We start from the raw sequence: 23,028 nt of genomic DNA, 5'->3' as shown, positions 1-23,028 counted from the left end.
CAATTCATTAACTTTCTTTTTCTTCGAAGGTTTGATTTGTCATTGGTTATTATGAATAAAATGATTTTTTTTAATCATTCTATTTTACTAAACAAATAGTACCTTATAGTGCTACGTTGGTTCGTTCTTTTTTCGGGTTTTGCAAGCATTTAGTCTCGTATTGAGTAGTCAAACATTATGAATGTTCTCGTTCTACTTCTTCTAGCAGCGTTGAGATTTGGTAACAATTGACTGCGCGACATAGCTTTTGGTGGAAGTTAATGTCAACAACTATTGTGTTTTTTTTTCACGTTAATTAACATTGAAATCCGAACAGTCGCATCAAAGAGGCCTATTAGCTCAGTTGGTTAGAGCGTCGTGCTAATAACGCGAAGGTCGCAGGTTCGAGACCTGCATGGGCCATCCTCCTTTTCCGATATTTTTTTATTGGCTCTATGCAATTCGATGGTAAAATTTAACGGATAGTAGTAGAGGGTAAATGTACCACGAATGTGTTGGTTTGGAGTTTTTGTGGTATTAATTCGAAAATTTATTGTAAGATGCAAATATTTGAACGAGATGAATCTAAAATTGAACATGAGACTATCTTCAATGGAAAATTTACAGCAAGGGCACATAATTTTTTGAACCAGCATTACGTGTTAAAGATTTGCATAGGGAATAACCTTAGCCTTTAAATTTACAATTTAATGAACCTATTTCATATTCAAATCAATTTTTAGCCAACATATGTTTTCTTATTTTCATTTAAAAGATCAACTAACTAGCAACAATTCTTTTCTTTTCTTTTCTTTTCTTTTTTTAAATTTTTGACTATATGGAGATTTTTTTTTTTCATGTTCGAAGGGTTTTTTTTTTTTTTTGGCCCTTTGTTTTGTCAAGATTTTCCCTTTTGTTCAAGTGTTGCATTTGAAGATCGACAACCGACGACGACCTATCAAGAACACAAATTCAACCCCTTGTCATGCAAAATCAAACTGTGGGCAGGATAACTGGCTGGCACATAGCGGCGCACTTTAGCGAAGCCTTTAGAAAGCCGATAATTTTTTTTTATAGTCGATAACTTCACATGCCGGCCGAAGATTCGCAAGCCTCCGAATTACAATCCGGTGGGTTTCTTGCGCTCTTGGTTTTCAAGAAATCCATCGCCTCCTCGCTCTACTTTAGATACCTCCGCCTAGAAAATTTCTCATCTTCATCGCTGACCATCCGAGAAAAACCACTCCTTTCTCGAGAAAAACTTCCATGGGGAGGAAAGGGCTGTTCGATCTTGAGAAGCATTTCGCCTTCTATGGGGCGTATCACAGCAACCCAGTCAACATTCTGATCCACACCGTGTTCGTCTGGCCGATCTTCTTCACTTCCCTCGTTCTCCTCTACTTCACTCCCTCGATCTGTCAGCTCTTCAACGTTCAGCCCCAGTGTTTCTTGGCGAGCCATGGCCTGTTCTTGAACTTGGGCTTCTTTTTCGCTCTCCTGTACGCCGGGTTCTATGTGTGCATGGACATAAAGGCGGGATCTTTGGCTGCTCTGCTGTGTATGGCCTGTTGGGTTGGGTCCAGTTTGCTCGCTAGGCATCTTGGTTTCTCCCTGGCTTGGAAGGTGTCGCATTTCTTCTCTCGCTTTTGTTTTTCGTGATATATGTTTGATGTCTGACAATTCGTACTTGCATCTATCCGACATCATCTATAACTGTTTAGCGGGAGGGACTGGCATTAGATTTGGCTTGATCCTTCGGTTAGAATTAGGTTGTCTTGTGTCAGCTTAGATTGTTTGTTCGATGATGGTATTCTGGATAAGTTGATGTATGATGATTCTGGGATTGGCGAGGAGGACTGGTGGTCCTAGTGGTCTGTAGTCCTGACTAATCAGACTTCAAAGCCAGCCCATCAATTCAACATAGGCCGTTCCAGAGAATGAAAATCGAATTTCTTTTAGGAGAACATCTTCTGTCTGTCTGATTTTTTAGTACATGGAGTGATCAAAGAACTGTCTCAGTGTGTGGATTAGAAGAATGACGTAAATTCGGCTTTCAACACCGCTAAAGTACAAACACCCACCTATTTTCCGGCTCACGCCTTACTGTTTAGTGAGGTGTCCCACATAAAGTGGAGTTCCTTGTCATGGAAGAGAAGAAGTATTGAACAAATGGCGTTTTCTGTCCCTTGGGAGCCTTGAGATTCGAAAATTTGTATAATGGGCAGAGTTTGAGAGAATCATGAGGGAAAGAAATTGTTAGATCGTCACTCTTTGTTGATATTTGACTTCTAAACGGTAAAAGAACAAAAAAGGACTTGGAGATAATTGTATTTCGATTGAGTTATTGTTATTTGTAATTGATATTCCTTAAAAATGAAAACAATTCTGACTCTAAAGAACAAATTAGAACTCTGAAGTCACTATCTGGATGAACCATGGAATGGGTTGAAGATGCTATATAATCTCAATCTGAGGGTGTACTACGACTTGCTCCTGTCACAATGACTGGTGGATAGGTATCTCAAAAGCCAAATTGGTGTTGTTACTTTGATATTTCCTCACTTGCTCAGTTAGCATAGAGTTGTAGATAGGTATCTCAAATGCCAGTGTTTCTTTCTTTTTTTTTTTTTTGAGCCCAACCTGCACGAACTCATTTGCGTGGATAGCCACACCAAGTACTGTTTCGTGAGCCTCGGCAAGTAGGGTTCTGTGACCAACACTAGTGTCGATTGTGTTAGTTTGAGAAGATGCACAACAAGAATTATGGTGCACGGTGACCATGTTTCCTGAATGTCCTTATCGAAATTTGTTCGAACTACTCATCTTCTTTTCCCCGATATAAAAGGGAATAGAGCTTTTGCAGCATCTGGCACTCGGTGGATCCTAGTTATTCTGTCGGGTGGCTTCATTCCTTAATATGAGATGTTGTCTTCATTGAAGCCACTCTTTAGGAGTCTGGTGTTTTGGTTCTACCGCACCTACATAAATTTAAGTAACTAGAATACGTATTATAGCATGATTTTGGTGGTTGGGCTGGTAAGCTACTTATTTGACATTGTTTTGAGGAGACAACAGGATTTCTGGGGCCCAATAAGAGAGATTGATGTGGAAGGGATTACTAAGCAGAAGCCATTTGGATATATTAAGAAAAAGTAACCGAAAAAGAGAAAGATATACTTAAAAATAGGAGCTTGAATTTGGATTATGTGTGCAAACTTGTGCAGATGTACCAAATTACCAATTAACTCAAAGCAACAGAAAGCTTTGAAAAGGGAAAAGATGAAGTTCTTAAAGATCCATTGATCTCCGGGATCTAGGATGCTGGGCCTCCATGTGCTATGCAGACTCATCACTAGAAGCAGCAAAATTCTGGAGATACTCTCCTAAAAGAGTTCTTCTAAATCAAAACAAGATCGAAATAGCTCTGAATCTAAGAAGTTGCTCTAATCATGCTCCATAAAACTGCTTGTTAGACACGGTCAAAACAGAATAAATGGCCCAACTTCTCACTTACATCTGACAAGACATTAGTTAGTGGAGAAATAGATACGACTTTATCCCCTTATTTTTCTCATCAAAGCCATTGTAAGATTGTACTCCACGAAGTATGCCTCTATAACTTAGAAGCCTCTACTCTGTTTTATTAAACTTTGCCTTGCTCTTGTCATATTGCACGTTTCAGTAAACGGCATCAACCAGCGTGACAATGACTCATGCTTAGTCTTCTCTTTATCCATCGGGAGATATAATTGAGAGTAAATTTGGAAGGTTGAGCTTGGAAACCTGCCTCTTATACCTTTATACGCAGCAGCAAATTTGCCTAAAGTATGGTGGTTAATTAGTTGGCTATGAAGGGGGAAAATTGTCATTTAGAAGCAATGTTACGTCAAAATGTGACTCTGACTGCATCTCTTCCTCGTTCCTTTTCATGTTCATTGACAAGGTTTATCTCTCTTCAGGTCGTTCTTGCAGCTCAATTATTCTGCTGGACAGGGCAATTTCTCGGACATGGCATATTTGAGGTCAGAATATCCTGCAAATTTGCAAACTTGTTCTGCTTTGTTGACTAATTATAACCAATTATGTGTCACCTTCGGCCAAAGAAAAAGGCTTCATTTCAATTGGATGACTTTGTTTCAGAAACGAGCGCCAGCTCTCTTGGACAACCTTGTACAGGCCTTTCTAATGGCTCCTTTCTTTGTTTTGTTTGAGGCAAGTCGTTGGATCTTGCTCAGTTTCGAGCCCCTTTGTTTCCTTTTCGGAATGGCTTGAGTATATATTATCCAATTGCGGTTTGCAGGTTCTTCAATCTGTCTTTGGATATGAGCCATACCCAGGGTTTCATGCTACCGTGCAAAAGAGGATTGACGCCGAAATCGCGGATTGGAAGGAAAAGAAGCAGAAGAAGATGTCCTAATTGTGATGGCCCTGTTCAATTGTTGTTTACTTGTGCGCAACACTGTAAGCAAGTCAGACTCCTGGACTTGTCCGAGAGTGTCAAATTAGTGATGGAATCTGTTGTAAATTACGTGTTATCAAAGACTCTTCACCTTATTTCACAACTCTCACTTTAATTATGAGTTGATGCTACCGTGTGTACCATTTTCCAAGCTCCTCTGATAAATGCCTTTACTTCTCTATGTGCTTTTTGGAAAAATTATTTAAAAAGTCTTAAATTTATTGCAATTGTGTCAATTTTTTAATTTTTTTTATCGGTTGTGTTTTAAATATTTTGCAATTATGCCAATTTAGTACACTATGTTGGCTGTAGACAGCTTTTAATATGTTTTATTTGTTATTTTTTTTCTTTGTTTGTTTTACCTTCCTATTGCTACTATGGCCGGCGAGGGTTTCACGCCCTCGGCCAGAGCCGTTGGGCGAGGCTATGGCCGCCTTCGCTCGTGGTCGGCTAGGCCTTGGCGAGGTGGCCGCGCCTAACTAACCGGCGAGAAGTGCGGTCGTGGGCAAGGTCGGCCTCGCCGGCCACAGGCAAAGGCGACCATAGCCTCGCCGGCCGCAGGTGAAGCCGCCCCCACGTAGCCTTGGCAAGGTCTAGCAAGGTCGGTTGGGAACCCTTACCGACCATAGCAGGAAGAAAAAAAAAAAAAGAGAAAAAAAATAAGAAAAAAATATTATTAAAAATTATCCATAGCAGCGTCAGCTCACAAAATGGATTAAATTGGTATAATTACAACAGGTTTAGGATTCAATTAGCAAAAAAAAGTATAAAATTGAATTAACATAATTACAATAGGTTTAAGACTTTTTCGTAGTTCTCTTTCGCTTTTTTATCAGCACATCAAATGGGAATGCTTCAGAAAGTGTCAAAAGCCATCTGAACTCAAGAACCTAAAGTTGGTTACTTTCTATACGCGTTTGCTTCTTTAAGCTTTACCCAACAATCTTCTTGTCGAATACGAGGGAAGTTGGCAAGGTTAAATAGCCATCTGAATGTTTCCCTTTCTATATGCTGCAAATGACTCCATCGCTAAGATCGTCAACCCCCACAAAACTGTAACCTGGCTTAGGTTTCTCGGCTCCCCTGTCATTCATCGATCTTCTCGCGTTCAATACTGAATTCCACTGACCAACACTCGCGTACATGCTCGAAAGCTGAACATAGTCGCTGCTGTGATCCGGTTCTAACTGCAGCAGTTTCTTCCTCACCGTCTCCCCAAGTTCAATATTGCCGTGGATCCGGCAAGCACCCAACAGCGATCTCCACACTATGGCATTGCATCTTATGGGCATGCTCCTTATTAATTGATACGCCTCCTCCAAGAACCCTGCTCTTCCCAACATATCAACCATGCAACCATAGTGCCTTATAGTTGGTTCGATGTGGTAGTCTCTTCTCATGGACTCAAAGTGCCTTCTTCCCTCGTCGACCATCCCGCCGTGATTACAAGCACACAGAACACCCAAGAAAGTAACACCATCCGGCTCTTGCGATCCATCCTCTAACATCCTCGAGAAGAGTTTGAGCGCGTCTTTCGAGTGGCCATGCATCGCCAGTCCTAAGATCATGGTATTCCATGTTATTCTATTTTTTGGGCTCGTATCTGCGAAGACCATATATGCCTCTCCAACAGCACCACACTTTGCATACATATCAATGCATGCATTACGCACTGGAACAATATCACTAAGACCAGTAGGATCAATGAGGTCATGAAGCCACCTCCCATAATCCAAGGCACCCACTTGGGAACAAGCTGAGAGCACCACAACAAGAGTGGCCTCGTCGGGTCCTATGCCACTTCGTAGCATATTCGCGAACACGTCAAGGGCTTCTTTGCACCGGCCGCAGGAGACGTGGCAATCGAGCACGGTGTTCCACGCCACTAAATTCGGCTCAGGCATTTCATCAAACAGTTGCATTGCAGCCTCCATGTCCATGATCATTCCATACATGTGAACGAGGCTGTTCCTCACAAAATCATGCTTGTCCCAACCACACTTAACGGTACTACAGTGCAACTGCTTGCTCAGAGGGACAGAACCCAGATGCCAACTGGCCTTGAGCAAGAAAGAGAACGTGAAATTGTCGGCCACAACTCCCTCGTCCAGCATTCTCTTGTAGTACACGAAGGCTCTCTCGTGCTGACCCAAGTTCCCAAACCCCCTGATCATCGTGTTCCAGAGGAACCCATCAGGCTTTCCCGTGTTCTCGAAGATCTTGACCGCGTAACCCATGTCCCCGTGCACGGAAACAGCACAGAAATTGATGATCTTGCCGATGACGAACAGGTTCTTGCTCTTGTTCTCGATCGAGCCGGTCCGGACAACGCGCGCGTGGATCTGCTTGATGTCTGAGAGGGTGGAGCATTTCTTGAAAAGGGACGTGAAATATTGTAGCATCAGTGCTTCAGAAAAGCATGGAAAAAAGATCAAATTTGATCCCCCGAATAGCTTAGAACTTCATAAATTAAGCTTGGCCACGCAAAGTAACCTGTTATTTTCTTTCTTTTTCACGTAAATCTTTTTAATCATTAGCTTGATTGTGATTTCCGAAACTATAATAGCCCGCGAACTCTAATTACATTTAGGCCGGACCATAGATCAGACTAGCCCCCGTCCAAGCCGACTTGCTCAATTATGAGGCTTAAACTTTCGGTCTAGAGCGGACATTTTGACTTGCCCATTTTACTTAAGAAAAAAGAAAACTTTCTTTTAGAGGCAATTTTCTTGACATTTACTTTGTAAAGTAGAATTTGCACAAATGATTCATAAACTTTAATTCAATGTGTAATTGACCCATGGACTTTTAATTTGATCAATATAGTTCTTGAACTTTAGTCAAATGTGTAATGTGGTCCCTGAACTTTTAGAACATTTCAACTTAATCCTTGAATTATATGAAGATATTAATGTATTCATTCTATTCATTGAAATTCAAGGACGACTTTGAACATTTTTTTTTTATAGTTCAAGGAATAAGTTGAACATGTTAAGTTCGGAAACTACACTAAATAAATTGAAAGTTCATGGATCACATTGTACATTGAACTAAATTTCGGAGACCATATAGGTCAAATTAAAAGTTCGAAGATCACTTTACATATTGGGTCAAAGTTTAAAAACCATTTGTGTCATTTTTTTTTCATGTTATTTATGTTTTTTGAGATTTTTGTGGGCAACTGACTTGTGCTTCATTTTTAATAAAATTAACTTTGTCATTCCATGTCTCTTGGGGCTGGCATGGGCCACGCTTGCTTTCTGTTCGGCAAGGCGGTTAACAAAGTCGCACGGTCGGGCTTCTAAAGGCCATGCGATGTTCAATTCCAGGTGGGGATGAGGACTCGTGGCCACTTCAAATACATGCTAGGGAGTATCCATCGATACAACATGATACGTTGACACGTTATTTTTTAAAAATTGAGAATTCATACATGTCGACACATGTATATTAAATATTTATTTTTACATAAATGATAAATTATCATGTGTATATAAAAATATCAACGGTGACTTCCTTATTTTTCTTCTCCTTTTTCTTCTTCTCTTAGGAATTCACGATTATGTTCTTTTTTTGCTTGCTGGGTATATTAATTTTTGGAATGGCTGGGTATATGAATTTTTTTATCGGATGGGATATGACTTAAGTGTATATATTTTTGATGTATTTGCATTTTTTATCCCTAATTTAATAAAAATGCTTAAAATTGACCCATTGCATGTCGAAATGGCAAGTCGGGATGCTAAACTGCGTGTTGTTAGCATGTCCGGAGCGCGGACTATATCTCAGAGTGTGGAATCCCGAAAAGTGTGTGTGCTTTCTAGAATACATATTTATTGACTTAGAATAACAATATTACTTTCCAAATTAGAGAAAAAATTAAGTGTTAATACTGCAAAAAACCTTAAACTAGTATACATGTAATAAATTTACCTTAAACTATTTTTTTGATCACCTAAAATTCCAAAACTAGGACACATTTAACAAATTTACCCCAAACTAGTACTGACGTGACAAATTTACCTTTCGTTAATTTTTGTTAAATTTTATCATCAAATTGTTGAGTTCGAGACACGTGGCAATTGCCAGGTGTACACGTTTGGGTTTACAAGCGTATCAATTTAGGGTTTTGTGGTATTAATCTAATTTAACGAATACTAATGGAGGGTAAATTTATCATATGTGTGCCGGTTTGGTAATTTTTCCTATCAAAAAAATTAATTTAAGATAAATTTATCACAGATATATTAATTTTGGAAAAAATAGCTTAGAGTAAATTTGTCAAACGTGTATCAATTTGAGATTTCTATGATCAAAAAAATAATTTGAAGTAAATTATCACATGCATATCAATTTGGGATTTTTCGTGGTATTAACCAAAAAATTAATTATATGTAACTTCGAAAATTACTTTTATCAAGTTGGGACGTTAAAAAGGAACCATGTTGCATATTCTATACGACATAGCCCGTCGTAATTATTTTAAAATCCCTAATCGGTAGCTAATGTGATAAAAAAACAAAAGGATCACTGAATTCAAACTGTATGTTTAGAAAAGGAAATGAAATTGCTGAAGAGAGATGACAAAGCATCATTATGTTGGTAATCCTTCAACTGAACTAGTCAAATAGAGACAGAAAAATATGGGATAATTACACAGCACCACCTCGTACGTCCCTAATCAATGTCGCGCTCAAAAGGCCGTTGCCAACGTGCTCTTAATCCCCCGAAAACCATTGGAAGAATTACCACAAAAAAAAATCCTCAATTTATTATAATTGTGTCGAGGAAAAATTTGAAATAAGAACTTGAAATACCCTCATTTTTTCAAATAAAGACATAAAGTGAATCTTATTTTTAAATAAGGGCCCGAAGTGTCGTATTTGTTTCAAAAAAAGGCATGACTAAGGATATTTTTGTCACTTCTTTTTTTTTCTTTTCTTTTTTTCCCATTTCTATATTTTGCCTTTGTTATGTAAGAAGGGCACTGTTCATCATCTCATAAACAATCCAGATCTAATGAGGGCCAGCCTTGCCTATTGCCAGCAAGGTGTCCCTCGCAGCCATAGAGGACGGCCTTGTCTTTGGACAAGGCGAGGCCAAGAGAGACAATTTCAATAGTTTTGTTGTCGAGTCTCCATGGAAGTGCTCAACAATTTTAGGGGGCCACATTTTGTCGAGAACACTAGAAGAAAATCGATCATCACCACCATTGACGGTGAGGATGACGAGCCTCGAGTCTTGCAGTGGGTTGTCGATGTGAGCCTAGGAGGTCGCTAGTCCCTAGTCGCGCCAACGCTAGGGTCGTGTGACCTCGGCAAGCTTGGCGATGAATAGAACTAGAGGGGCGGTACGACTGTCACCGAGCGTCGACCAAGCAACCAGAAGCCTTATCTGCAAACGGGTGCCACAAGCAAAGGAAAAAATTTCATAGAAAAGAGACATGGGTTGTCTCTGTAAAATAGATGATGAACAGTGCCCTAGATTGAAGACGATGAACAATAGGGAGGGTAAGCATGCGATGGTCTAAGCAAAACAAAGGGAAAAAAAATAGACATGGTAAAAGGGAAAATCAAAAAGGAAAATAATGAAAATGCCATTAGTGAGGTCTTTTTTTTTTTTTAAACACAGAGGGCATTTTATGTCCTTGTTTCAAACAATGTCCAATTTATGCCATTGTTTAAGAAAATCAGAGTACTCCAGGCCTTTATTTTAAAATTTTTCTTGTGTCGATTCAATTTTAAACTTTTTTTTTGTCATTTCAATCCTAAACCTTTAACATTTGTGCTAATTCAGTCCATCTAGCCAATTTTGTCCGCCATCGCCGATGTAAATTTTTTATATAATATTTCAATAATTTTTGGGGATTTTTATAACTTTTTTTCTTCTTTTTTCTCCATTTTCTTTTCTTTAGTTTTTCTATTTTTTCGATGGACAAAATTAGTCGGATAGACTGAATTAGCACAAATGCAAAATGTTTAGGACTGAATTGACAAAAAAAAGGGGGGATTAAGATCTGAATCGGCATAATTGTAATAAGTTTAGGGTTTTTTTTTTTGTGCTAATTCTCCCAAAAACGAATCAAAGAAGGTCAAAATTCAAAGGGTTATTACCATGAAAAACCCTAAACTTGTACACTCGTGACAAATTTACCAAAAACTATTTTTTTTACCACGAAAAATCCCAAACCGGTACACCTATGACAAATTTGCCCTAAATTAATTCTTTTGACCATGAAATACCTTAAATTGGTATACTTGGGACAAATTTACCATAAATTAATTCTTTTGACCATGAAATACCCCAAATTGGTATACTTGTGACAAATTTATCCTACATTAAATGGAGTTAATATCACGAAAAACTTCAAATTGATAAACTTATGACAAACAAAGGGCAAAAACCCTAAAATGATATACTTGTCAACCGTCACGTGTCATCCAACTAAATAATTTGATAGTTAAATTTATCGAAAATTAACGGAGGATAAATTTGTTATAGGTGTACTCAGTTTGGGGTAAATTTATCACAAATATATCAATTTATGATTTTTTGTGGTTAAAAAAATAGTTTATGGTAAATTTTTCATAGATGTATCGGTTTGGGATTTTCTGTGATATTAACCCAAATTCAAAAGGGGCTTCACAAATTTGACTGAAGAATCTGTATTAGTTAAACACAAGATTAGGCATGAACGAGATTGTTCCTGGGTCATAGTTCTCTGGGGCATACGATCTTTACCTAATGAAACCTGTTATTCATGCACTATCACTTTCTCTAGAAACTGGTGGAGGGAAGGGAATATACGTACATCCACTCAAACGTAAGCCCTATGGATATTAGGTCAAGCATATTGGTTCTTTTGTTTTATCGGCAATTATGCAGGGGTTCTGAGCCACTAAGATCGACTGGGATTGGAGCAAGATCTGACAAATTGCTGCCGTGACATCAATGTGATGAGTGATTAGGTGAGCCGAATGGTCAAAGTGATGAGATTTGTGGAATCTTTTGAGGTGGAAGTAGGGTTAGGGTCACCGGTCCGGTCGGATCTGTTTTTTCGACGATTCAATAAATTGATTGTATGCGCTTGAAATATATATTTGCATTTTTAATGTGTAAAAATATCCATAATAATTAAGAGTTGATTTCTTTAAAGATTTTTTAGAAATGAAATTAACATTTTTTAAAAAAATACTTGATGTGATCTTGATGAGCAATTCCACCTTTGAAATCGAAAATCGGACTTGACAATTACCGGTTTCAATATAATCGAGAACCGGACTAGCCCCCCAAGGGACCAAACCGATCGAGCGGTTCTCGGTCCAATTGGTTCCTTTTGCTCGCCGCTACGGGGGAGGGCAGCATGTGAATGGAGAGAAGAGGCATAGAATAATGAACAATGCCGTGATAGCAAACGAAACAGTTCTATTCTCAGTTATGAACCGGTGGACCAATGGACTCACCATCCTCATAAACTAGGAAATATCTGACCAATGCCTACAGGCCATCTGAGCCAATCGAAGTGTTTAGGTACATAAAGCTAAACAAAGGAGAGAGAGAGAGAGAGAGAATGAGAGAGATAGTTTAATTATGGCGGCTGAGGGATTATGCCTAGTCATCCGCTAAAGTCGAAGATGGTGTCCGAGACTCGTTCACCAAACCAAAGTGTGAAAGATGGTGAAATAGATAAGTTCAATTCGGTTGTTGGATCTGACTCTAATCAGGTTTACCTTTTTAATTCAACTCTGAACAGATGCCGGGTCCTCTGCCAAATTGAATGAGAAGGACAAAGATTGAATCCTGCAAGGTTCTCCAGTTGGATGTAATTGAGTTACTTTAGTGGCTAATGCATCCTAGAGGTAGTAGCAAAATCAAAGAGTTAATGGGTTTGGTTTGCATAATTAGTTGGAGAAAGATGCTCCAACCCCAGCTTGTTGGTTGCAACTGTTCCCAACAGAAGGGTTTGTAATCTATTGTAGAGGGTTGTGCAAAACCCTGGTAATCATCTTTGCAAGAACAACTTTTGGAGTGTTTGGTTGAAAGATCTGGTTTTTACTTGTCACAAATTTAAGTATACATGTTTTGGAAACTACATTGCGGTGTGACAACTTATATGACGATCCCGGCACCGACACCGATTGTTTTTTTTTTTTTTTCCGGGTAAGACTGTAACAATGGCATGTTTCTTGCCAATAATTAATGAGCTACCTCTCTCCGATAGATATTTATGTATCGGAATTCCTCACGAAATCGACGACGCCATGCCTCTCAATTCGAAGCTAAGTTGGGCAAATGGTGAAAGGAGTGAAACAAAACCAAGCAACTAAACTGCTTGCAACTTCTGGAACCACGAACGTGTCTATCATCTCCCCCCGTTACATCCTCAGCATCATCAGATCAAACCTCCGAGAGATTTGAATCTTGCTCATCCTCTAATTGTCTATTGCAAACGAATCGCTGGCCATGAACATTCAATACCAATTCCCGAGTCAACTCAACCCTGAAAAAAACAATGTCGCAATTTGTCAACCGCAGAAGAGAGAAAGCATTAAGAGCGTGATCAAAAGCAGTCGCGTACTAAAATTTATTTTTTTAAAAAATATATTAAAATAAATTAAAATTTCCCACTTTGGGTAGGGCCTATGTCAAAGTTAGGCAAGAAGTTCATGAAATATCGGATCATGAGAACTCGATCAAATAAAAAGAGAAATCAGAGGATACGACTCTTTTTTACTTTTTCGGAATTCAAAGGAGTTGACACTCTGCCTAAATCAGGCTCCCGTGGCCAATTAGCACCCGCCACGTAGCTGACCCTTTCGTGCCCCACATGTCGCGTTAGACGAAGCAAGGAGGAGAGCTCGCCAGCTCGGGAGACTCATGAGCTCACGGATTAACCCTAACGGCCTGTTTGGTTCAGCATTTGGAATGGGCTTTGGGGCTCAAAAATCCTTTGGCTAAACACAAATGGCGTTTGGTTCGTTTTTTACTCAACTTTGAGAAAATGCAATTGCATTTTCAAAGGATCCTAAATGCCTTTAGCCCAAAATAGTTTTGAAAGTACTTTAGAAAATTGCATTTCCAAAATGCAACTATCATTTTTTTATTTTTGTAATCTTCTTATTTTCTTCTTTATTTTCTTTTTCTTTTTTTTTTTCTTTTCTCCTTCTCCCTCCTCCTTCGTCCTGCTTCCTCCTTCCTCTGCTTGTTGCTCCTTCCTCCACTAACCGCGGACCTCGGTGGCAACGGTCGCCCGACGATTGACCGTGACATGTGGGCCGGCAAGCTTGAGGGTCGACGATGAAAGCCTTGGCATCACTGGATCTGGCTCGGCCTCGAGCGAGTGAGGCGAGCCTCGACGTCGGCGGCCTCGAGGGAGACCTAGCCTCGTCGGATCCGGCTTGGCCTCGAGTGAGCATGACTAGCCTCACTAGATCCGGCGAGGCTCGGCCTCGGCTCATCGGCCGCCATCGTGGTCGACAACAAGCAGAGAAAAAATTAACGAAGGAAGAAGGATAAAAATAAAAGTAATCTGTATTCGATAAAAATAAAAAATAATTAAAAAAATTCAAATTATTTACGGATGGTATTTTTTACGAAACGGCATTTACATCAAATATTCTTTTCAATGTGTTTTTAAAATATATTTTATCAAATATTATTTGTATTTTGAAAATCTCCTTTTAACTCAAAAGTAGTTGCATTTTTGCAAGGATGTTTCCTCAGCGTTGAACTAAACGGGGTCCCAAGTCAACTCTCTCGGGTTTGATTTAACCCTAATCACCCGAGCTGGCGCCACGTGGCTACCGCCAGGCTGGGCTGCGATTGACCCGGCGCGGCAGCAACTGTCAATTTTACGGGCGGTCGCATAGCGGATGCGGACGTTGACCGGTGGGGAAGAGGCGCGTAGCTCTGGGCGGGTCAGATTGGGGGGGATTACCGAGAGGACTGGAATTCCTCCAGATGGGGGCGGGGGCGACACGTGTGCGGTGGCGATTGGAGGGGTTTCCCTGAAAGGGAAAGGTCATCTTCGTCATCCGCATCATTAAAAATGGCAAACGACGCTCATATGGGATTCACTATAATAGCTAGTAGATAATATAGATATAGATACCTTAGATTAGCAAAGCCGATTTCGTTGGACTCTCTTGCTTTCTTGACGTACATTTGAGGAAACCCTCGTTTTTCATATTAAACGTTTAGGAAAATCACTGGTTCTAACTTGATTTGTTTTTTTCTCTGGCCATTTTCGACTTTTTTTTTACAGAAAAAATAATACAAATAGTTCTTGAATTTTGAGCCGATGTGCGATGTGATCCGTGAGCTTTAGTCCAATATACAATGTCGTTTCTGGACTTTTAATTTATTTAGTGGGATCATTGGATTTTTGGTACGTGTTCAATGTAATCCTTGAACTATATGGAAATGTAATTGTTTTTCTTTCAATAATTCAAGTCCAATGACAACATTAAACATTTTGATATAGTCCATAAACTAAATTGAGCATGCACCAAAAGTCCAGTGATTGCGTTGAACAAATTAAAAATTCGGGTACCACACTATACAGTAAGCCAAAGTTCATGAATCGTTTGAGATATAATTCCTTTTTTGTAAAATGCCAAAGATACTAAGTAATTTAATGGCACTTGTGTGATTTGGTAAAATATTGCATTACATTAAGGCTCCATTTGTTCCTCGAAAATCGATTGATTTAGAAAAAATTTCCTAAAAGTTATTGCACGTGTCGCTTGAAATAATTAGTCAATAAAAAAATATTATCATCGCCGACAACAATTTGTGTCTAAGTATTTGCGTAGACGATGGAAATATTTTTCGTCCACTCATTTTTTAAATGGGACCTTGGACGTTCCAAATGCTACTTGACATTTGATATCAAATGTCAAGTAGCATTATCTAGTGATTACGAAATATCTTCCTCCACCTCCTTGATGCGTAAGTATGTGTCATTAACAACAATACGAACCTTCTTGGAGATGCTACTTGGCGCATGTCTAATAGCAAGATTTACGACTTTTCTCGATGCTTGATCTTGATAAGCTCCGTTTGTTTCGAGAAAAATAAATGATTTGTGAAACATATTCTAAAATTTGATTACTTGTTTCGCTTGAAACAATTAGTTAATAACTTTATGTCTAAATATTTTTGTGGACAATGAAAATATTTTTTATTCATTCGTTCCTATAAGCAATACAAACTATTGTTTTTAGGAAACTGTTTTCCAAACCCGTTCATTTTTCGCGAAACAATCGGAGCTTAATTATATCTTTTAAACATCTGCATTAATAGTGAAATCTTATCCTTCCATGCTAATCTAGAAAAAGGGTGTGCAAAGCATAGACCTAATTGTTGCTTCCTTTTAGCCAATTACCAGTAAACCATTTGATGCTTTTTCTTATCATGGGCGCTAGAAATGAAAACGTTGTTTCACGAAAAACTCAAGATTTTAAAAACGTTTTTAAAAAATAATCGCTTGTATCATTTAAAAAAATAAATGAATGAAAAATATTTTCATCATCTACGAAAGTATTTAGACACAAATTATTGTTGATGATAAGAATATTTTTTGTTGACTAATTTTCCTAAGCGATATAACCAATAATTTTTAGGAAAACGTTTTTCAAATCTTGAGTTTTCTACTAAACAAACGCTTCCCTAGCAATATAGAAGTAGGAGGTTGTGAAAAAAGAGGATATATATGTTGTGATGACCATATAATCTCAAACTAATACCAAGAGAGTCATTTGATTTCCATTTATTACCAAATCCAACTGCAACCTTATCACTTCCGAAAAGTCCTAAATGCTCTTGATAAGGTTTGGCTAAGGTAGGCACGCAAGGCTCCATTGCTTGCTCAATCCAAGTGAGATCGAGGTTGCATCCATGGGTTCATTGCACCTATTGACACCCTCTTCCTCTTTTTTTTTTTTTTTGTTTTTTTTTCCTTTGGATTGATTGAATGTGAGATGCATGTGCCATTTCTTAGCTTATAATTCTTCTTCGAATTTTACCTTACTTTCAAAAGTCACCGTGTTATTGTCAACTGTGATCGCTGGAGCGTAATCTCAGCCGCCGACTCGAGATAATGATGCCGACATCGGAACAATTCGGCACTAATTACTCCGATGTTCATTCAATTTACGTGCATGAAGGTTATAAAGACTAAGCATTTTTAATGTGGGAAATAACTGTGGCAACATTATTTTTTACCGACATGTCGTGGTCATCTCATAATTATTGTCATCATTGCTATCGAAGGGCTAGGACGAAATAGAAGATGCATGTACATGTAACTGCAATACTTATAACATCCACATAATTTAGCTTCAAATTTACTACCACAGATTTAAATAATTTAATCATATATAACATGAGAAAAAAAAAAGGACATATTGGCTAAAAATTGGGTATAATTATTTTTCAACGTTGTCTAGTAAATTTCAAATAAGAGCATGGAGTGCTTTCACTTTTTCAAATAAGGACCTGGAGTAGATCTTGTTCAAATAATGGTTTGAAATGATCTTATTGTTTCAAAAAAGATATGGCCGAATGGTATTTTCATCCATTTGCTTTTTTGAATTTTTTTTATTTTCCTTTTCTTTTGTTTTTTCTCATTTTTTTTTCTTCTCCCCTCTCCGCCATCACTAGCGTCGGGCTAACTCTCACTCGACGCCAATGAGGGCGACCCTCGCCCTTGACCGCCCTAGCCAGGCTGACTCGCTCGACGCCTACGAGGGCAACCTTCGCTATCTAGGACTGTTATAGTTACGGTGCCATTCAACAAGCTTGCCTAGGCGCCTCTAGGCGAGGGCCGCCTTCACCCGATGCCAGCGATGGTCGAGGGAGGAAAAGAAAAAAAAAGTAAAAAAAGGAAGGGAAAAGGGAAAAACATAAATTAAAAAAAAAAGCAGAAAGGTAAAAGACAAAAATGCCATTTGACCAGAACCTTCCGTGAGACGGTTTGAGCAATACATGCTCTTATTTAAAATAAGATCTATTTCATCTCCTTATTTGAATATTTTCCTGGATATTTTTATTGAAAGTGACTTGACCACAAGAGCCTACGGACCTCTCAAAATCTTTTTTCTGCTGAAGAAAGCGTCAAGCTGAACCTACTGCTTGACATTGCTTTCATCTGTCCCTCGCAGTTCTTGTCAATGGTGATGGCATGAAAGCTTCCATGCCTCCGTCGGTTTTCCAAAACCAAAACCAATTCCTATACCAATTTGAATCTTTATTCTTCCATTTTCCATGCTTCTAGCTTTCCACGTGAAATGTGCACGAGCTCATGTCGAGCGTCCGAATTAGGGGTGAGCGATTTCAAGGTCGGTAACCCACCCATCGGAATGGATTTTCTAATTTTTGAAACATTGAAATCTAGTCTGAAACCTGAAATTTATTCTGTCACAAGTTCTAAGATTGGTTCGAGGGTCTATCGAGATTTCAACTATATTCTTAATTGAAGGATTGCTGTAAATCGTCATTGATTACCATTTGATGTTACAGTTTATTGACCACAACTCATATTTAGACACATAAAAAATTTGAAATATTAACAAAGTAAAAATTTCAAGTAATGGATATCGTCATAAATGAAAGCTCCGAATAGTAATGCTAGATTACTTATCATCGGACGTTATAGAATACTGCAAGATCACACGAAAATATAGAAAAAAAAATCTCAAAGACTTGTTTCCGGTCAAAATCGATTCTTCAATTTTTAAAATCTAGAACCTACCCGGGGTAAGGGGGTCGGAATCTGAAGAGGCTTTCTTTAAAGTCTTCCGTTGCATTCACACACAGCTTGCAAGGGCTGCCAAGAAAGGGGAGAGTTTGTTCTGCGAATACCCTTCTTTTGCACCAGATTCATTGCTCGTTTTTTCCTTGATAACGAGACTTTTGTTCGACTGCGAGCGAGAAAATGCAGCCAAGCAACGGCTTGGGATGGTCGACCGAACCGAACTATGTTCATAAGAAATTCTCACATGCTGCGATGACCCGCTGATACCTCTTGCTCTTGATGGTGATATGAACAGTGTCGTTCGAATGAAATCAACTGATGGGGCTATCTCCATCTCCACTGGCCATACTGAGAAATGATGAATCGGTTGTTGTCAAAACTCAAAAGCACACGTTCGGGACATGGAGATGCGAGTTGTCTTCAAGTCAAACAGTAGAAGATAGGATTAGTACCAAAAAGCAACCCAGAAGAGAGAGAGAGAGAGAGAGAGACGTGGAACGTAAGGCAGCTCGTATCTTGGCATTGGTAGGTTATTTCTGCGCGGAACGTAAGGCAGCTCGTATCTTGGCTTTGGTAGGTTATTTCTGCTCTCTCTCTCTCTCTCTCTCTCTCTCTCTCTATACCAGAGAGCAGTATTTAGGGGCCTCTGTTCCTGCCAAATGCGTTTTTTTTTTGGCCCTTGACATCTTCCCTTTGAAAATTGCAGCTTTCGAGTTCAAATCGCCTCTCTTCTCTTTGTCAAGTTTTTATCTTCATCTGTCCCCAGCTTTTCTCCTCCCATTAACTTTTCCCATAGCTTTTCGTTACAATCTTTTCTCTCAAATATCTCTCTATTCACTGAATCTCAAATCCCCTGTTCTCTCTCTCTCTCTCTCTCTCTCTCTCTGTGCTTGGCTGATATATAGACAGCATGTCGTGAGTGGTTTTAGCACCTACCCTTTAGAAGTTTTGGCGTCCTAAGGATTTTTCAGGTGTTCAATTCTGGGCTCTTCGATTCTTGAAGAATTTAAATCTCTTTTTTTTGTTTCTCTGTGGGGGCGATTCCCAGTTTCAAGAAATGGAGAACATGGCCGGGCTTGGGAAGGAAGATGATAAAATAGAGTTGCCGCCGGGGTTCAGGTTCCACCCGACTGATGAAGAGCTCATCACCCATTACCTGCAGAAGAAGGTGATGGACGCTGGGTTCACCGCTAAAGCTATCGGAGAAGTGGATTTGAACAAGTCTGAGCCCTGGGAATTGCCTTGTAAGCATCATGAAATCGCCCCGTTTCACTTCTCTGTTCCCGACCGATTCATTCTGAAATTAGATTAACAGGCGTGATTACTTTTGTTTTGAGTGTAGGGAAGGCGAAAATGGGGGAGAAGGAGTGGTATTTCTTCTGTGTGAGGGATAGAAAATACCCGACTGGTTTGAGGACCAACAGAGCCACAGAAGCTGGTTATTGGAAGGCTACCGGGAAAGACAAAGAGATTTACAGGGGAAAATCTCTGGTTGGTATGAAGAAGACCTTGGTTTTCTATGGAGGGAGAGCTCCAAAGGGCGAGAAGACGAATTGGGTCATGCATGAATACAGATTAGATGGAAAACTCTCTCCGAATTATCTACCCAAGACTTCGAAGGTAATGAATAGCTAGCGCCGTGGTTTTTCTCATGTTTTCTTTGCCCCTCCCCTGTTTTTTCCGTCTTCTCTCCCGTGAAAATTAAAAGCGCGCAGATTTACTGTTCTGGTTCTCTGTGTTGCAGAACGAGTGGGTCATTTGCAGGGTCTTCCAAAAGAGCTCTGGTGGGAAGAAAATCCATATCTCGGGCCTCGTGAGGACGGGGTCTCTCGAGAACGAAATGAGTTCCGGCTTGCCGCCATTAACGGATTCTTCTCCGCACGATTCGAAGCCGAAATTCAACCCCGGACCAGCTTACGTGCCCTGCTTCTCCAGCCCGACGGAATTTGAAAAGAACAAGGAAAACATGAACGGTTACTTCAACAATCCTCTGTTCCCCATTTCTTCGAATCCCGCAAATCCCATCCCCAAAGTCTCACTCCTGAGCGCGTTGTACCCTGCTCAAGCCATCCCCGTGCCCACAAATCTGCAGTACCCGGGCCCTGTTTTCATGCCGGAGCATTCAGTCCTCAAGGCTTTCCTCGGGAGCAACGGGCTGAACGCGAGGCAGAGCATGAGAACAGAGAGGGGAGCGATCGGCGTCTCTCGAGACACGGCGCTCGCCGACGATGTGAACGCTGAAATTTCTTCTGCTGTACAGAGTTTCGAAATGGGGAGGAGGCAGTTCGAGGATCAACGAGCTCCATCAACCTCAGCTGGACCGCTGGACGTGGACCTCCTCTGGAACTATTCAAGCTAGAAAAAAAAAAAGAAAAATTTCATGTTGTTCCTAAGCAAGATACAGATTGGTCATTAGAAGCAAAGGCTTGGGGTCATTTGTTGCTGTCATAAAAAAGATTATGGGTGAGTTGTGGGCCTGTGTATAGATTTTCTAAATCCCAAGGAGTGATTGAAAAGAAAGTGAAGCATGTTCTGTATGAGGTCTTTATGCATTTGTAAGGAGATTTTAGTGCAATTTTCTGATAGCCCTCTTGGAGTATTTTATCTAGTGTAATGTTCTGTTAGCAGCATTAGCAATAGCATCACCAGTTGGCGATTTGCTCGAGTACAAAACATGTGACATACGTGAAGATTAAGTTGGTGGCTGAGGCTAACTGATCTTCATTCTTTATTGGATTTTCTGAGCAACAGAGCATTTCCATGGCAGCCCCAGGTGGTTCCCAGTTCTTACATCACTGAGGAAACGAGCTGCATTCTCGTACAGTTGGAGAAAAAAACATGGCTTTGCTCATTCTCTATTGTTGTACTTGTGGGGACTGAAGTGAGTAGGCCACACATTATGGACAACCTTCCCTAACCCCCCACCACTCACTCTCTCTCTCTCTCTCTCTCTCTCTCCTCTCTCTCTCTCCTCGCCCCCACACATACACGCGGTTTGAATGCAATAGTGGCATATGATCGCATACATGTCTTGTTGGCCTGGTGCATCGGCAGAGCTTTCAGATTGAAGATTTTGACCATAGGGAGGACATCTCGAAGCATGTTCAGCTGCCAGAACCTGATAGGCACCTGAGGAGTAGTCGATCGGCCTAAGACTCTTGAAGAATCTTTTTCATTTTTTGGCTATGTACAGGAAGACAAAAATAAAATGACCGCATGGAGGAAATAACAACGTAAAAAACAAGGCAAGGATCATCCCAACACTCACCCCGTTTTTATGGAGTGGTGACTCTTGATAAAGCTGATACACAATTTTATGCCATCTTATAATTAATGCGACCAGGTGATCTGAAGAAGTTTGCTGAATATTCAACATTCGATATAAATGCAAGAAATTGCGTATTAATGCAGTAACGACATTCAAAGTAATCTCAAGAGTCACGCCAGTCAATATACGAGATGGGTTGGCGAGAATCACTGCTAAAAACAGGGTTCAGTTAGGAATCTCATCGAGGATGACAATTCTGACATGCTATAGAAATACTAGTAAAAATTTCAAGAAGTGGCAATGTCATCAATCAAATTTAATGGGGCTTGTTGAGTACTCAAGCATTGGATCTAAATGCAAGAAATCTCCTATTAAAGCAGTAACAACACTTAAAATAATCTTAAGAGTCACGCTAGTCACTATATGCGGTGGGTCGGTGAGATTCGCTACCGAAAACAAAGTTCGGTTAGGAACCCCATTGATGATGAAAATTCAGACATGATATTGAGATATTGGTAAATTTTTAAGAAGTGGCATTCCCATCAATGAAATGTAATAGGTCTTGCTTAGTGCTCTAGCATTTGATCAAAATACAAGAAATCTTGTATTAAAGCAATAACGACACTCAAAATAATCTTAAGAATCATGCCAATCACTATACGCAGTGGGTCGGTGAGATTCAATGCCCAAAACAGGGTTATGTTAGGAACCTCATCGAGTATGAAAATTTGGACACGGTATTGAAATACCGATAAAATTTTCAAGAAGTTGCGTTGCCATCAATCAAATTTAATGGGGTTTTCCCGAGTGCTCAAGCATTCAATCCAAATACAAGGAATCCCGTATTAAAGTAGTAACAACAAACAAAATAATTTTAAGAGTCATGCCAATCACTGCACACAGTGGGTTGGGGAGATTCGCCACCAAAAAGGGGTTTGGTTAGGAACCTCATCGAGGAAAAATTCGAACATGATATCAAAATACTGGTAAAATTTTCAAGAAGTAGTGTTGCCATCAATCAAATTTAATGGGATTTTGCTGAGTGCTCTAGCATTCAATCCAAATACAAGAAATCTCATATTAAAGTAGTAACGACACTCAAAATAATCTTAAGAGTCATGCTAGTCGCTGCACCTGGTGGATCGGTGAGATTCACTATCCAAAACAAGGTTTGGTTAGGAATCTCATCGAGGATGAAAATTTGGATACGATATTGAAATACCGGTAAAATTTTAAGAAGTGGCGTTGCCATCAATCAAATCTAATGGGGTTTTGCCGAGTGCTCAAGCATTTGATCCGAATACAAAAAATCTCGTATTAAAAAGCAATAGTGACACTCAAAATAATCTTAAGAGCCACGCCAATTAGTGGACATGGTGGGTTGGCGAGATTCTCTGCCAAAAATAGAGTTTGGTTAGGAACCTCATCGAAGAAAAATTCGGACATAATATTGAAATACCGATAAAATTTTCAAGAAATGATATTGCCATCAATCAAATTTAATGGGGTTTTGCTAAGTGCTCAAGCATTCCATCCAAATACAAGAAAGCTTGTATTAAAGCAATA

General features: G+C 39.6%; 3 protein-coding genes and 1 non-coding gene across 5 annotated transcripts; 3 read left to right on the top strand and 1 right to left on the bottom strand.

Annotated features, from left to right (window-relative positions):
* The first annotated feature begins 328 nt into the window (after positions 1-328).
* Positions 329-402, top strand: TRNAI-AAU. The gene has a single exon. It is a non-coding gene; the product is annotated as a tRNA-Ile (tRNA).
* Positions 403-1,076: 674 nt separating this feature from the next.
* LOC115744648 (2-hydroxy-palmitic acid dioxygenase mpo1) lies at positions 1,077-4,575 on the top strand. The gene is made up of 4 exons (XM_030679929.2): positions 1,077-1,602; positions 3,939-4,001; positions 4,120-4,191; positions 4,280-4,575. The coding sequence occupies exons 1-4, from the start codon at positions 1,246-1,248 to the stop codon at positions 4,394-4,396; spliced, it is 609 nt and encodes a 202-aa protein (XP_030535789.1). The 5' UTR covers positions 1,077-1,245; the 3' UTR covers positions 4,397-4,575.
* A 628-nt stretch (positions 4,576-5,203) lies between these two features.
* On the bottom strand, positions 5,204-6,921 carry LOC115743405 (pentatricopeptide repeat-containing protein At4g21065-like). The gene has a single exon (XM_030678168.2). It carries the CDS (start codon positions 6,838-6,840, stop codon positions 5,443-5,445), a length of 1,398 nt encoding a protein of 465 aa, XP_030534028.1. The 5' UTR covers positions 6,841-6,921; the 3' UTR covers positions 5,204-5,442.
* An 11,955-nt stretch (positions 6,922-18,876) lies between these two features.
* LOC115745170 (NAC domain-containing protein 100-like) lies at positions 18,877-20,850 on the top strand. 2 transcript variants are annotated; one of them, XM_048281271.1, is made up of 4 exons: positions 18,877-19,083; positions 19,231-19,438; positions 19,537-19,814; positions 19,939-20,850. In XM_048281271.1, the coding sequence occupies exons 2-4, from the start codon at positions 19,252-19,254 to the stop codon at positions 20,551-20,553; spliced, it is 1,080 nt and encodes a 359-aa protein (XP_048137228.1). In that variant the 5' UTR covers positions 18,877-19,083; positions 19,231-19,251; the 3' UTR covers positions 20,554-20,850. The 2 variants fall into 2 exon arrangements, with proteins under 2 accessions (XP_048137228.1, XP_030536438.2); XM_030680578.2 differs by having other exon boundaries at positions 18,877-19,438.
* Positions 20,851-23,028: the final 2,178 nt, after the last annotated feature.

Source organism: Rhodamnia argentea, chromosome 6 (genome assembly GCF_020921035.1).
Source record: "Rhodamnia argentea isolate NSW1041297 chromosome 6, ASM2092103v1, whole genome shotgun sequence".
NCBI classification, from domain to species: domain Eukaryota; kingdom Viridiplantae; phylum Streptophyta; class Magnoliopsida; order Myrtales; family Myrtaceae; genus Rhodamnia; species Rhodamnia argentea.
Note: the sequence above shows the minus strand (reverse complement) of the source record. Positions and strands in the feature narration are given on the sequence as shown.

Excerpts from the sequence above, each read along its gene's own strand:
- LOC115745170 (XM_048281271.1), top strand. The coding sequence starts at position 19,252 with ATGGAGAACATGGCCGGGCTTGGGAAGGAAGATGATAAAATAGAGTTG. Across the intron at positions 19,439-19,536 it reads TGAGCCCTGGGAATTGCCTT|GGAAGGCGAAAATGGGGGAG; the intron begins GTAAGCATCATG and ends TTTTGAGTGTAG. Across the intron at positions 19,815-19,938 it reads ATCTACCCAAGACTTCGAAG|AACGAGTGGGTCATTTGCAG; the intron begins GTAATGAATAGC and ends TCTGTGTTGCAG.
- LOC115743405 (XM_030678168.2), bottom strand. The coding sequence starts at position 6,840 with ATGCTACAATATTTCACGTCCCTTTTCAAGAAATGCTCCACCCTCTCA.
- LOC115744648 (XM_030679929.2), top strand. The coding sequence starts at position 1,246 with ATGGGGAGGAAAGGGCTGTTCGATCTTGAGAAGCATTTCGCCTTCTAT. Across the intron at positions 1,603-3,938 it reads GTTTCTCCCTGGCTTGGAAG|GTCGTTCTTGCAGCTCAATT; the intron begins GTGTCGCATTTC and ends ATCTCTCTTCAG. Across the intron at positions 4,002-4,119 it reads TCGGACATGGCATATTTGAG|AAACGAGCGCCAGCTCTCTT; the intron begins GTCAGAATATCC and ends ACTTTGTTTCAG.